The sequence below is a fragment of the Oncorhynchus kisutch genome, linkage group LG16 (genome assembly GCF_002021735.2).
Source record: "Oncorhynchus kisutch isolate 150728-3 linkage group LG16, Okis_V2, whole genome shotgun sequence".
NCBI classification, from domain to species: domain Eukaryota; kingdom Metazoa; phylum Chordata; class Actinopteri; order Salmoniformes; family Salmonidae; genus Oncorhynchus; species Oncorhynchus kisutch.
The window spans coordinates 22,400,035-22,415,604 of NC_034189.2; the positions used below are offsets into that span (position 1 = coordinate 22,400,035).

The window sequence follows — 15,570 nt, forward strand, 5'->3', positions numbered from 1 at the left end:
AATTTAGAAATTTGGTTGTGCATCAGCACAGCAGTCATTTAATTATATATATTTTTTGATTGGTAATTTAGTCTAGCGGCCAGCTATCTGAACTTGTAGTAAGCATGGTCAAATTACCGACTGTGGTGGGGCCCATTGATCATCAGTTATCATATTAAAAACGGCCAACATTTTGCCTCCATTCTATGGATGGGGGGGGGGGGGGGGACCAGTGAGCAGCTTGTATTGACTGCTTGCCTGGAGAGGAGAGCAGGTACACAAACACTTAACCGTGTACATTACAAAAGCCATCTACACTACACCTATTTCACTGAAGCAGTCAATGCCGAAGCCAGCTTGCCACCCTGCTAATAGCAGTCTTGTTGTATAAACTGCTTTAAATTGCTATTCTGTTGACAGCTGCTGCCACTGGATGGCTCTGTGGAGAGGACATGGAACATAAGAGGACTATTACAGGGTGGTTTTCAGAATTGTTACTCTGTGATGTTATAATAAAGCTTATTGTCAGTGTTCAGATGCCTAGTTATCAAATAGTGTTGAGTTCCCAACAATGCCTCCTACAGACATTGATTGTAGAGTGTTATATAAAAGGTGAACGAATGAAGAGTTTCCTTCCAAAATGCTATATAACCACTTTGAGAAATGTTGGTAAATTAGCTTTTATTGAATTTATGAAAGAGATTGATGTGTTTTTTCACTATCTAACCATTGGATGGAGTTGTTCAATGACAGAGATGTATTTGTTTAAAATATATTAATTGATGGTTTAATTTCAGAGTAAAAGCGATCTATCCACCTCACTCAGAGAAATATGTAGTACAGCTAGGTTGTACAGTCAAAATGTAAATAACTGCATATTTTATAAAGAAATGCATAAATGATACATTTGTAACATCAATATGATTTTTACATGTAAAACATTTACATTTGACATTTTAGTCATATCAGATGCTCTCATCCAGAGGGACTTACATTAAGTACATTCATCTTAATATAGCTAGGTGAGACAACCACATATCACAGTAAAATATATAGGATACAAACATTCCATTCCTGCCAAACAATGGACATATGGTGTTTTGTAAAACACATTTTCACACTCATCAAAATTCTATTAATAAAAAAATCTGAGAACAGTAATATTTTACACACACATGAAGGTATCCATAAGCAATCATTTATGACGAAAAAACACATGAATAATTAATTGGTGGATATAGCATTTTGGAAACGAACTCTTCAAATAGCCCTTTTTATTCAATATCAAATGCAAAACAGGTGTGTAGCAATTCGGAGACTAAAATACTCCAAAGTCGTCCATTGATCAAATAGTCAGAAATGATCAAATGATCATAAATGCAGAGGGCAGTTCATCTTCCTGAATAAACCGTTGTGGTTCAAATTCTATGAAATGTATTTATAAAGCCCTTCTTACATCAGCAGATGTCACAAAGTGCTTAGACAGAAACTCAGCCTAAAACCCCAAACAGCAAGCAATGCAGATGTAGAAGCACGGTGGCTAGGAAAAACTCCCTAGAAAGGCAGGAACCTAGGAAGAAACCTAGAGAGGAACCAGGATATGTGGGGTGGCCAGTCCTCTTCTGGCTGTGCTGGGTGGAGATTATAAGAGAACATGGCCATTAAGGCCAGATTGTCCTTCAAGATGTTCAAACGTTCATAGATGACCAGCAGGGTCAGATAATAATCACAGAGGTTGTTGAGGGTGCAACAGGTCAGCACCTCGAGAGACACTGTGGCACCGTCCGACGACACCCCTGGACAGGGCCAACCAGGCAGGATATAGCCCCCACATCACTAAAGGGATATCAATAGACCACCAACGTATTACCTACCCAGAGACAAGGCTGAGTATAGCCCACAAATATCTCCTCCCCCGCACGAGCTGAGGGGGCGCAAGACCGGACAGAAAGATCACGTTAGTGACTCAACCCACTCAAATCGAGTATAGCACAAAAAAAGCCTGCCATGATGTGACACACCCCTCCTTGGGATGGCATGGAAGAGCTCTAGTAAGCCAGGGACTCAGCCCCCGCAACAGGGTCAGAGGCAGAGAATCCCATTGGAGAGAGGGGAACGTCCAGGCAGAGACAGCTAGAGCGGATCCTCATTCCAGTGCCTTGGCGTTCACCTTCGCACCCCTGGGCCAGACTACACTCAATCATAGGACCTACTGAGGAGATGAGTCTTCAATAAAGACTTAAAGGTCGAGACCGAGTCTGTGTCTCGCACATGGATGGGCAGACCATTCCATAAAAATTGAGCTCTATAGGAGAAAGCCCTGCCTCTAGCTGTTTGCTTAGAAATTCTAGTGACAATAAGGAGGCCTGGTTCTTGTGAACGTAGCGTACGTGAAGGTATGTACGGCAGGACCAAATCAGAGAGATAGGTAGGAGCAAGCCCATGTAATGCTTTTTAGGTTAGCAATTAAAACCTTGAAATCACCCCTATCCTTAACAGGAAGCCAGTGTAGAGGCTAGCACTGGAGTAATATTATCAAATTAGCTGGTTCTAGTCAAGATTCTAGGAGCAACATTTAGCACTAACTGAAGTTTATTTAGTTTTTTTATCCAGGAAGCCAGATAGTAGAGCATTGCGTTAGTATAATCTAGAAGTGACAAAAGCATGGATGAGCTTTTCTGCTTCATTTATGGACAAAATGTTTCTGATTTTTGCAATGCTATGCAGATGGAAAAAGTATTCTTTGAAATATTCTTGATATGTTTGTCAAAAGAGAGATCAGGGTCCAGAGTAACGCCTTGGTTATATTTGAGATGACTGTACAACCATCAAGATGAATTGTCAGATCTAACAGAAGATCTCTTTGTTTCTTGGGACCTAGAACTAGCATCTCTGTTTTGTCCGAGTTTAAAAGTAAAACATTTGCCGCCATCTATTCCTTATGTCTAAAACACAGGCTTCCAGGGTAGGCAATTTTGGGGCTTCACCATGTTTCATCAGAATGTACAGCTGTGTGTCGTCCACATAGCATTGAAAATTGATATTGTGTTTCCGAATGACATCACCAAGAGGTAGAATATATAGTGAAAACAATAGTGGTCTAAAAACGGAACCTTGAGGAACACCAACACTGACAATTGATTTGGCAGAGGTCAAACCATCCACATAGATTAACTGATATATTTCCGACAGATAAGATCTTACCCAGGAAAGAACTTGTCCGTGTAGACCAATTAGGGTTTACAATCTCTCCAAAAGTATGTGGTGATTGATGGTGTCAAAAGCAGCACTAAGGTCAAGGAGTATGAGGACAGATGCAGAGCCCTGGTCTGACACCATTAAAAGGCAATTGACCACCTTCACGAGTGCAGTCTCAGTACTATGGGGTCTAAAACCAGACTGAAGTGTTTCGTATACATTATTTTTCTTCAGGAAGTTCTTTCAGTTGGAATAGGGTACAGTAGGCAGCTTGGAAGGTTTAGAAGCCATGATTATTTTTTATCATTGTGTCAAGAGATATAGTACTAAAACACTTGAGTGTCTCAATTGAGGTCCTGGCAGTTCTGAGCAGACTCAGGACAACTGAGATTTGGAGAAATACGCAGATTTAAAGAGGAGTGTGTAATTTGCTTTCTACTAATCATGATCTTTTCATCAAAGAAGTTCGAACAATTCATCACTGCTGAAGTAAAGGCCATCCTCTTGGAGAATGCTGCTGTTTAGTCAGCAACAGATTAAAAAAGAAACGTTGGATTGTTCTTATTCTCATCAATTAGGTTGGAAAAGTAGGCTGATCGAGCAGCAGTGAGGGATCTTCGAAATTGCACGGTACTGTGTTTCCAAGCTAGTCGGAAGACTTCCAGTTTGGTGGATCACCATTTCCATTGCAATTTTCTGGAAGCTTGCTTCAAGGCTCGGGTATTTTCTGTATCCCAGGGAGCAAATTTCTTGTGACAAATGTTTTTAGTTTTAAGGGGTGCAACTACATTTAGGGTATTACGCAACGTTACATTTAGATCCTCAGGTGGTGAACTGATTTTTGTACTCCAACATCTTTGGGTAGGTGGAGGGAGTCTGGAAGGGCATCTCGGAATCTTTGGGTTGTCAGAGAATTTATAGCTCGGCTTTTGATAATCCTTGGTTGGGGTCTGAGCAGATTATTTGTTGCGATTGCAAACGTAATAAGATCGTGGTCCGAAAAAAAATATGACCTCCACAATATTTAATCCACTGGACAAAACTAGGTCCAGTGTATGACCGTGGCAATGCATACGTCCCGAAACATGTTGGACAAAACCCACTGAGTTGATGATGACTCCAAAAATCTTTTGGAGTGGGTCTGTGGACATTTCCATGTAAATATTGAAGTCACCAACATTTTGAATATTATCTGCCATGACTACAAGGTCCAATAGGAATTCAGGGGACTCAGTGAGGAACGCTTTATACGGCCCAAGAGGCTTGTAAAACAGTAGCTATAAAAACTGCATGACTATAAACTCAAAATTAAAAAATGCTGTCATTTTTTTATAATAATTGTTTTCTGTCATGAATGTTCGCAACATCTCCGCCTAACCAGGAGCAGAGGCCTCATTTAACACAGTCAATTCATCAGGCTTGAGACATTTTTCAGTCAGGCCAACTACATCAAGGTTATGATCAGTGGTTAGTTCATTGACAATGACTGCCTTGGAAGTAAGGGACCTAACTATATGTAGTCCTATTTTGAGGTGTGAGATATTATCAACATTTCTTTCAATTATGACAGGAATGGAGGAGGTCTTTGCTGCTGAAGTACACTTTGACTGCTTTCTGAGTCATTCAGCTTGAATGAATGACTCCCAGATTATATTTTGATGCACAAGTAGGAGAACCAGGGAAGTGACAGACAAACAGATGATCAAATCAAATCAAATGTATTTATATAGCCCTTCGTACATCAGCTGATATCTCAAAGTGCTGTACAGAAACCCAGCCTAAAACCCCAAACAGCAAGCAATGCAGGTGTAGAAGCACGATCAATCTGCTGTTGTTTTCCAAGACAAAATCAGGAACCATTACAATATCTATTATAGATTGATACAAAGTACATATTGATGATTGAGTATATACATTAATTTGAAATAAATAAATTGATTGAAGTTGAACCCCCACAGAGAGATATTTGAGAAAAAAAACTTCAGAGAACAGATTGCCCTGAATCTAGAAATGTAATTATTTCAGGGAGTGTCAAATAAATGTATATACTCAATTCATCCATATGCACTTTGTATCGATCTAAAATAGATAATGTAATGCTTGTTGATTACACTGTCAGGCATCAAATATTCATATTTTACACTTGATTGACACTTAACGACAGGTAAAGCTCTTTCAAAAATGACAATTTGTCATTGGATAAAATGATGTATGCATAATTAATCGGATCATTTACAAAATGTACCAGTCATTAATTTAAAAAAAAATGTTGATTCATATATCATATAAAGTACGTGTGAACAATGCAGCAAAAATTCAAGCCAGAATGTGCCATAAACAATTAGCAACTAAGTGTTCATAGTGTTGCATGCGCTTACATTTGACACATTTGCATTACCTCAAGGTGCAATACCACCACACAGAAATGTGTGTCAGTGGCAGCACACAAGCATGAGGGGCATCAGTTCATTTCACTATTTGTGTTTTAACCTTAGTTCTACTTTCTCCCAAGTCGAAGAGACAATACTGGCTTCATATTTATTGGAGACATGGCCTGCATCTCTTTCACAGAGAGCTGTTATTGAACAGATCCTGGTTGTCAGGGAGGGCCAAAACCCTCTCCTGTGCACCAGCTAACTGACACTGTGAGGTGATTACTGATGAGGTGCAGGAAGTGTGTCCCTTTGTGCCTGGATGTGTGGTGCTTCAACGGGTAGTCGGGTACAAACCCAGTGGCTTTTCAGTCGAACAGAATTCAAAAGAAATCGCTTGCTTTTCTAGCCTATGCCATTATGTGTCAAAATTCCCCCTTTCTTTTCAGTGTGCAAGGAGCAAGACTGTCACAGTAAGCCTCGCTTTTAGATCAATAGGAAAATGCTACAAAGTATGCTTTTCAGACAGTCACTATGAATGTTGCAGTGTATCCTTAAGAATCGCTTTTGAACTTCCAACTAGTGGCACTTTCCTGACCTTATTCCTAAAAAGTGTGTGTCCATTTGTTAATTAGGCATATCATGTTGACAGGCTGCATAATGCATGTGTAGGAATCAGACAGTGGACAAGCTGTCTAGTTACAGCTGTGTTTGCCTCTGTTTTTGGTTTATATTTGAGGTTATATACATTTCATTTCACCACATTATCACATCTAGTCACAGAGGCCAAGCATAAGTAATTGCATAATATATATTTTTTTTTTTAAATAAATAAACAAGTAAGAAGCAACTGAGTGGGAATCCTTCAATAACTGGATATTATGTTAAAACGAATTAGAAACTAGGAGGTTCGAACCCTGAATGATGATTGTCTGACAGCCTCGGTATATCAGACTGTATACCACTGGTTTGAGAAAACGTATTTTTACTGATCGAATTACGTTGATAACCAGTTTATAACAGCAATAAGGCAACTCCGTGGTATATTGGCCATATACCACACCGCCTCGGGCCTTATTGCTTAAATATACACCTCTTTGTATAAACACAGTTTCTACCTAATGAATTGGTGCTGCTCCTTAAAAAACGGAATATCTACATTTTTAACATCCATATAACTTCAAGGACCCATTCATATCTTTGACTACTCTCTGTTGGCTTGAAGAACACCTTGATATTGATATGTGTGATGATTGGTATTGTGTAAAGTAACAGAGCTTTGTCTATTTTTGGCGTGCTGCATGTTTTTTCATTTGCATTTCCACATAGCTGGAGTAATGATTTGAGGAAACTAGAGAGATGGAAAGAGAAAGAATGATACATTTTCTTCTATATGTCAAAGGTCCGAATAGCAAGACCTGTCTCAAATTGACCAGGCTACATAACCTTACAGAAAACATATTCACCTATACCAAATGTGCAGTGGAGAGCAAGGTAGTTGGTCAAAATGACAGAAAGAGTAGGCTTTCCCATTTTCTTTCTTTCTTCCTTCCTCTACATGCAAGCCTACGGTCTCATATCTGACACAATCCAAGATCCTTTCCACATTCATTAATAATGAATAATTCACACCACAGCCTAATATAAGTCTATTCATTGACACATTTTCAACATTTCCTACCAAACTCCAAAGGATTTCCAATTGAAATGAATACAATTAAGGTGAAAATTACAAGGACACGCTATAAATGAATAATTGAGCTGCACTGTTCAAACGTTGATATTTAGCCTCCTTGCAGATTACTTATTCCGCAAAACCCTGAACTGAAAAATATGGCACAATATGGCACACACCGGACACATCATATTTGAATGTCCTTCATTGAACGTTGAATGGCAATGAAAGTTTGACAAAATTTCACAATCCATTGTGGATTAAGATGAAAATCCCCCAGTGCCTTAGTGATGATTAGATGAAAATGAAAAAATACTCACAGTATGACAAATCAATATCATACGATCTCATTTGATTTAACATTATGCTAAACTATGCATTCTGCCCTGGCTATTAAAGGAGATTATCAAACATTTTGAGGGGGCACCGTTCATTTCGGTACAATATCCGATTTAGACGTCAAATATTTTGACAGGAGGAAATGCGAGTTTGCGGTCCCGGGGGATATTATGCAACTTGAGCCTCAGATTTCCCAGAGTGCAACTCTCCTCTTTTCCGAGAGGAAAATTAAATCCAGATTTAAGCAGGCTGCTGAGTGATCCAATTACAAGACATGGCACGGCATGACTTCATCCTCTGTAATAGACTGTGCAGCATGCTAGCATTGGCATCCAGGCATCTCAAGCCCCTGTCACAAAACCAGATGTAGCGTTAGACATTTTTACGTTTTCATTTACATTTAGCAGATGCTCTTATCCAGAGCGATTTACAGGAGCAAGTAGGGTAAAGTGCCTGGCTCAAGGACACATCAACAGATTTATCACCTATTCGGCTCGGGAAATCAAACCAGCAACCTTTTAGCGATTATGATCTCTTCAGGAGATCTCATTAAGTCCCGGGATCGCAGGTGTCGACAATCAACAGTGCTGTGTGGAGAGTTACATGAAATGTATTATCTTTGTTATCAGTCTGTGTGTGTTTGGAGTAAATATTAACATTTGTTGATATGTTTAGTGGCACATGGGTGGTATCCATTTATATTATGACAGAGGGATATCATTGCTGTTGGGGTACGCTCCTAGAAAAAAATGTCCTACCTAAAACCTATCCTATCTGGCTGTCCCCATAGGATAACGTTTTGAAGAACTCATTTTGGTTCAAGTTAAAAACCCTTTTGGGTTCCAGGTAGAAACCCGTTGGGTTCCATGTAGAACCCCTTCCGCAGAGAGTTCTACCTGTAACTAGAAAGGGTTATCCTATGGGGACAGTCACAGAACCTTTTTGGAATCCTTTTACTAAGAGTGTAGGGGGTAGCTCTCTTGATTTAAGAATGACTCACCATTTGGTGAGGGTGTTAGGCACTTTGATTGTACTGGAAGAGGCAATAGATCTTGAGGGAAGATTGTACCAATAAGGGTGAAAAGCAACTCTTTGGAGTGTCAAAGACAATACCAATGATGCCTACACACAGCTTGTGTCATTACGTTGCTGTACAGGAAAGTTAAGCTATTGTCGAAATCCATGCTCCACATTCACAGTCGACATCACGCAAAAACATGGAGGAGAGCCACATTTTGTTCATGTCTGGGTACGCTGCGATATTCGATACAACTTCTGATGTACTGTGCATTCAGAACGTATTTAGACCGCTATACTTGTTCCACATTTTGTTACGTACGTTACAGCCTTATTCAAAAACAGGTTAATTAGTACAAAACAACAACAGTATCATTTACATAATTATTCTAACCCTTTACTCAGTATTATGTTGAAGCACCTTTGGCAGTGATTACAGCCTCAAATCTTCTTGGGTATGACGCTACAAGCTTGGGGGGGGGGGTATACAGAAAATAGCTCTATTTGGTAAAATACCAAGTCCATATTATGGCAAGAACAGCTCAAATAAGCAAAGAGAAGTGACAGTCCATCATTACTTTAAGACATGAAGGCCAGTCAGTGCCGGAAAATTTGAAGAACTTTTGAAGAAAGTTTCTTCAAACACAGTTGCAAAAACCATCAAGTGCTATGATGAAACTGGCTCTCATGAGGATCGGCACAGGAAAGGAAGACCCAGAGTTACCGCTGCTGCAGAGGATAAGTTCATGACAGTTACCAGCCTCAGAAATTGCAGCCCAAATAAATGCTTCACAGAGTTCAAGTAACAGACATCTCAACATCAACTGTTCAGAGGAGACTGTGTGAATCAGGCCTTCATGGTCAAATTGCTGCAAAGAAACCACTACCTAAAGACACAAATAATAAGAAGAGACTTGCTTGGACCAAGAAACACGAGCATTGGACATTAGACTGGTGGAAATCTGTAATTTGGTCTGATGAGTCCAAACTAGAGATATTTGGTTCCAACCGCCGTGTCTTTGTGAGACGCAGAGTAGGTGAACGGATTACCTTGAACCTTTGGCCCAGTCTGAGGTCCTGAGCGCTCTGGAGCAGGTTTTCATAAAGGATCTACTCTCTACTTTGCTCCGTTCATCTTTCCCTCGATCCTGACTAGTCTCCCAGTCCTTGCCACTGAAAAAACATCCCCACAGCATGATGTTGCCATCGCCATGCTTCACCATAGGGATGTTGCCAGGTTTCCTCCAGACATGACGCTTGACATTCAGGCCAAAGTATCTTGTTTCTCATGGTCTGAGAGTCCTTTAGGTGCCTTTTGTCAAATTCCAAGCAGGCTGTCATGTGCCTTTTGCTGAGGAGTGGCTTCTGTCTGGCCTCTCTACCATAAAGGCCTGATTGGTGGAGTGCTGCAGAGATGGTTGTCCATCTGGAAGGTTCTCCCATCTCCACAGAGGAACTCTAAAGCTCTGTCAGAGTGACCATCGGGTTCTTGGTCACCTCTCTGACCAAGGCTCTTCTACCCCGATTGATCAGCTGGCAGGGCAGCCAGCTCTAGGAAGGGTCTTGTTGGTTCCAAAATTCTTCCATTTAAGAATGATGGAGGCACCTGTGTTCTTGGGGACCTTCAATGCTGCAGAATGTTTTGGTACTCTTCCCCAGATCTGTGCCTCAACACAATCCTGTCTGAGCTGTACAGACATTTCCTTCGACCTCATGGCTTGGTTTTTGCTCTGACATGCACTGTCAACTGTGGGACTTTATATCGACAGGTGTGTGTCTTTCCAAATCATGTCCAAACAATTGCATTTCCACATGGGGACTCCAATCAAGTTGTTGAAACATCAAGGATGATCAATGGAAACAGGATGCACCTGAGCTCAGTTTCGAGTCTCAGAGCAAAGGGTCTGAATACTTATGTATTTAAGGTATTTCTACAAACCTGATTTTGCTTTGTCATTGTGGGGTATTGTGAGTAGATTGATGAGTAAAAAGACATTGAATCCATTCTAGAATAAGGCAGTAATGTTGCAAAATGTGAAAAAAGAGAAGGGGTCTGACTACTTTCCAAATGCACTGTAGTTGCAAAGTAGCTCAAAAGTAGTAAGGAGTTGCAAAGTAGCTAATTAGTGAAAATGCTAAAGTTACGCAGGCCCAGTTAAATAAAAGATATAATAACAATGCATGATGAGCCTTCAACACACAACTCGACTATTGTTTCTGTCTTAAGTAACCTACTGTCTTTATCAGGATTGAAATGCACTGTATACAAAATCTTGTACTGCACACTAAGAAAATAAACATTTTCATGTGCCTTTCACAAATTTCTAATAAACAATGTGTCTATTTCACAATAATCTGTGATATTGGCTTGAGTCTTGCATGATGTTAAGTGCACTATTCATGCAAAGGATGAATAAGTGACAATCACAGGTATAACTTTAATGGAATATGTTTGCTAATTAGCATTTTCAAATCTAAACGTAAATAGAGACAAAATATTGATTAAAGTTCTTTGTCCGAGAGAGATTAACATGGTAATCAAAATGTCACCTCAGGGTAAGCTTACACGAAAAACAGCCCTTAAAGAGATTCTAAAATCCACTATGGGAAAAATTTATGATGGAAAAAAGATTGGAACCATTTCCCTGTTTGACCGCTAGCTTATATAGATATTATGACACCTCCACTGGGGCTCTATTGTGTATTGTTTCTTCGATTCTCTACTCTATTAAACTGATGATTTTCTCTAATTTGTTTTGTATGATCTAGATAAATGTCCTCTCACTAAGTCATCACTAACCGTCATTGGTTTGTTGGTTTTTGTTTGAATGGTTATTATTAACAAGGTCAGCACTCAGGTATTTGCAGTGAAATTGTCACTCTGTGTATTCTCAAATTATAACACTGTATAAATGGGGCTACAACATAATTAGGGTTCAGCCATAACAGGTGATAAACAAATTGTGTAATGAAGTGCTTATATGGAAATTGTATAACACATATCATAGGTGTAGGATTTCATACCCTGCCTCTCTTATATACCTTTGTCAGTGTAGTAGCACTTCAATGACACGAAATATAGCCTCTAGCAGTGCTTCCAAACCCTCTTGGGCATCACCAGGCTTTTCACATATTTGTTGCAGTCCTAAAGTGGCACGCCTGATTCAATTAGTCAACTATCGCCAAGCCCTTGACTAATTGAATCAGGTGTGCCAGTTCAGGGCTACAGCAAATATGTTTAATGTCTGGTGGTCCCCCAGGAGAGGATTGGGAGGCACTGCCCTACATTGTAATAACTATTTTCTTTCATTGCACTGTTTTTGTAAGTCATTAGTTTATGTGGTGAATAATTTTTACTTTGTAAATAAATCAATGCATACACATAGCGTATGGTATAGTGCATTGTAGGTATAGCAAATACTAGCTAAACCAATTTATGTTTTAGAATTAAGTGCACTATTCATGCAAAGGATGAATAAGTGACAATCACAGGTATAACTTTAATGGAATATTTTTGCTCATTTTGTGATACCTGTGGGTGGCTCTTTAAAGAGCCATTTGGGTGGCACTGGGGAGGAGGAAGAGGAGGCTCATGGATTGATCACACCACCGTGTGCTGTCATGGTACTGCACCAGCTGGAGAGAAGAGGTAGGTGGTCAGGGTATCCCTCACTTGATCAGCTTCCCTGGTGCCATGGTTGGTTCCAGCAATCCGCCGCTTGGAACTCCCAACCGCCGGTTCTGAGGACGTTGTGGAGGATACAGGTAGCCTTAACACAGACCTCGACATCAGGGCTGGCTCTAACCTTTTGGGGGCTCTATGCGAGATTTGGCGAAGGAGAGAATAATGTAAGTTATAAAGTATATTTTGCCATTGCAGCTTTAAAGCAAGTTTTCTGTAGTTCTACAAATTTTACTATGATTTATGCCATGTTAAAGATGTCTGAATGAAAGTGACTAACAAAATCAATGGGGTCCGTTGGAGGTGATTGCCCCTGGGCACGTACCCTGAGTGCCCAGTCAGTATTCAGCAATGATTACCACAAGTTTAGATAAATGTCTAGACTAACTTACCAATCTAAATATTGTTAGCTGAAATTGCTAATTGAATGACTGTCAGTGACTGACAAAAACAAGAGAAAAACTGCTGATGCACAAGCAAATTGTGAAATTGCATCTTGTGTATTTTTACGGACACATCACAGACACACTGAAATGGTCCATCCACACAGACAGTGTGGTGAAGGTGGTGTAACAGTGTCTTTTCAACCTCAGGAGGCTGAATAAATTTGGTTTGTCACCTAAAACTGCAAGGCTCTCCAGAGGGTGGTGCGGTCCGCACAAAGCATCACCGGGGACAAACTACCTGCCCTCCAGGACACCTAGAGCACCCGATGTCACAGGAAAGCCAGAATGATCATCAAGGACAACAACCACCTGAGCCACTGCCTGTTCACCTAGCTACCATCCAGAAGGCGAGGTCAGTACAGGCGCATCAAAGCTGGGACCGAGAGGCTGAAAAACAGCTTCTATCTCAAGGCCATCAGAATGTTAAACAGAAATTGTTAGATTACATGTTAGATATTGCTGCACTGTCGGAACTAGAAGCACAAGCATTTCGCTACCCTCGCAATTACATCTGCTAACCATGTGTATGTGACCAAAACCATTTGATTTGATTTCTACTATTCTAACTCTCAACAGTAAGTTGAGACCCCGACTGATTCCTCCCTCAAAAACATATTATTGGTGGTGGGATCCTCAGAGCTCGGTAAAAGGAAGACTCCCAAAAAGTCCCACCATCACTTGCCCTGCCATAGGCGCCGACGTCGATGACTCTGAAGCAGTAGTTTGCATCGGCCACTACCGAGAGGATGATGAAATAGGTCCCCTTGTAGTTGTAGAACTGGGACCCAGAGCATGGTGGTGCCTGGATAATCACATGCTTTCCATTGATTGACCAAAGGCAGAGAAAGTTCCACTTCTTGTTGAACTCTTTCACAATGGCCCTTCAGTCTTCCTCCTTGGAGACAGGCATGTACTCCGGTACCAGACCATCCTAGACGGCTTTCGCCACTGTGGTCCAACCCACATGGTAGCTGGATGCGGTGGTCCAGAAGGTGTCCAAGTTGAAAGGGATCTGCAAAAAAAATAAAAAAATAAAATGTTCATATGATTATTTAGCCTATGCCCTGCTACATTAATTCAATCTAAACAGTAGGCCTAGTATAAGCACTTGTTTAAATAGCCCTTACGCAGCCTGGAGGTGTGTGGGCTCATTGTCCTGTTGAAAAACAAAGCGCAAACCAGATGGAATTGTGTATTGTTGCAGAATGATGTGGTAGCTATGCTGGTAAAGTGTGCCTTGAATTCGAAATAAATCTCAGACAGAATCACCATCAAGGCACCCCCACACCATCACACCTGCTCCTCCATGCTTCACAGTGGGAACCACACATGTGGAGATCAACTATTCACCTACTCTGCATCTCACAAAGACTCATCAGACCAAAATATAGATTTCCACCGTTCACCGCTAATGTCCATTGCTTGTGTTTCTTGGTCAAGCAAGTCTCTTCTTCTTATTGGTATCCTTTAGTCGTGGTTTCTTTGCACCAATTCGACAAAGGCCTGATTCACACAGACTCTTCTGAATAGTTGATGTTGAGATTTGTCTGTTACTTGAACTCTGTGAAGCATTCATTTGGACTGCAATCTGAGGTGCAATTAACTCCAATGAACTTATCCTCTGCAGCAGAGGTAACTCTGGGTCTTCCTTTCCTGTGGCGGTCCTCATGATAGACAGTTTCATGTCTTAAAGTAATGGACTGTCATTTCTCTTTGCATATTTGAGCTGTTCTTGACATAATATGGACTTGGTCTTTTATCAAATAGGGCTATCTTCTGTCGTGTCTTTGCTATGGATTAAATGATATGTGACATGCTATTTTATCAAATCAATTCTCTAATTAATATTACCTGATTGAACTAATGACGTAAATGTAATTACCTAGGAAGTCGGGGCACCACGGAAGAATGTTCATAGAGCTGTTGTCTTCCGAATAAAGTCTTAAAGATCTGGTAATCCTTTATATCAATAGCAGTCAATTATTAATCGTCACCTTATTCAGTCTCATCTGAACGTCGTAAAATTCTTGGTTATCTTCACAAACCCGGGCTAACAAGTTGAATCAGCAATACACCATTTGGTTTAATTATTGATATACTAAATAATCACACAGAATTACATACACACAGGATGGATCATACATTGATTACTAATCATGTCACAAAAGTAAACGTCCCTAGGGGACAAAACCGACACAATGACTGGTTACACAAAGAAAGGGGGTTGGGTTTGAATGAAAGAGAGGGAACAAAAGGATTGGGTCTGTATCGGACCTTGAGAAGCTATGCTAATGTAAATACAGAATCTTATACATTCTAAATAACCGCCCATTCGGAAAAGGACAATGCAAGAAATATATTTACTCTGAGCTGCGCTTCAATAGATTGGTAGAAGATGGAAGGCTGGTTGCCCAGCAGAGATCTCCCTTGTCCTTGGAAAAATGCTCTGGTCATAGGGCGGATACGTTGTAGTCTGTCATCGTGTGGTAGAACGGATACGTTGTAGTACCTTGTCGTTCTGAAGAGATTGTCTGTCCTTTCCAAGACCACATACGTTTACAGCTGCTGCTGATAACTCGACGTCAAGGATGTTTCACTTCTTTAGTGAATAAGAGTTCAAAGTTCATACCAAGCTGCCATACTAAGCTCATGCTGTAGTCTGGCTGGTGTAGTCAAAATTCATCCTTCCAGCGAGGCAATCATCTCCTCCACGTTGAAATTAGACCTTTTAAACGTATGAACACCAGTACTCACGTCATCAGGAACACAAGTTAATTTGTTAGGTTGTAGTTGACATTAGCCCTTTTAAACATATGGACATCATGGTTGACTTTCATCAATGGGCTTTTGTAGTGGGGGAGA

At 40.5% G+C, this 15,570-nt stretch overlaps 1 protein-coding gene across 1 annotated transcript in view; it reads right to left on the minus strand.

The window, feature by feature from the left end:
* Nucleotides 1-13,218: 13,218 nt before the first annotated feature.
* Nucleotides 13,219-15,570, minus strand: part of LOC109906505 (adhesion G protein-coupled receptor L3-like) — a 346,713-nt gene continuing 344,361 nt past the window's right edge. Inside the window, exon 23 of the mRNA XM_031792020.1 lies at nucleotides 13,219-13,720. Within this exon, the coding sequence (XP_031647880.1) occupies nucleotides 13,383-13,720 (338 nt within the window). The 3' untranslated portion in view covers nucleotides 13,219-13,382. The remainder of the gene's footprint in view (nucleotides 13,721-15,570) is intronic.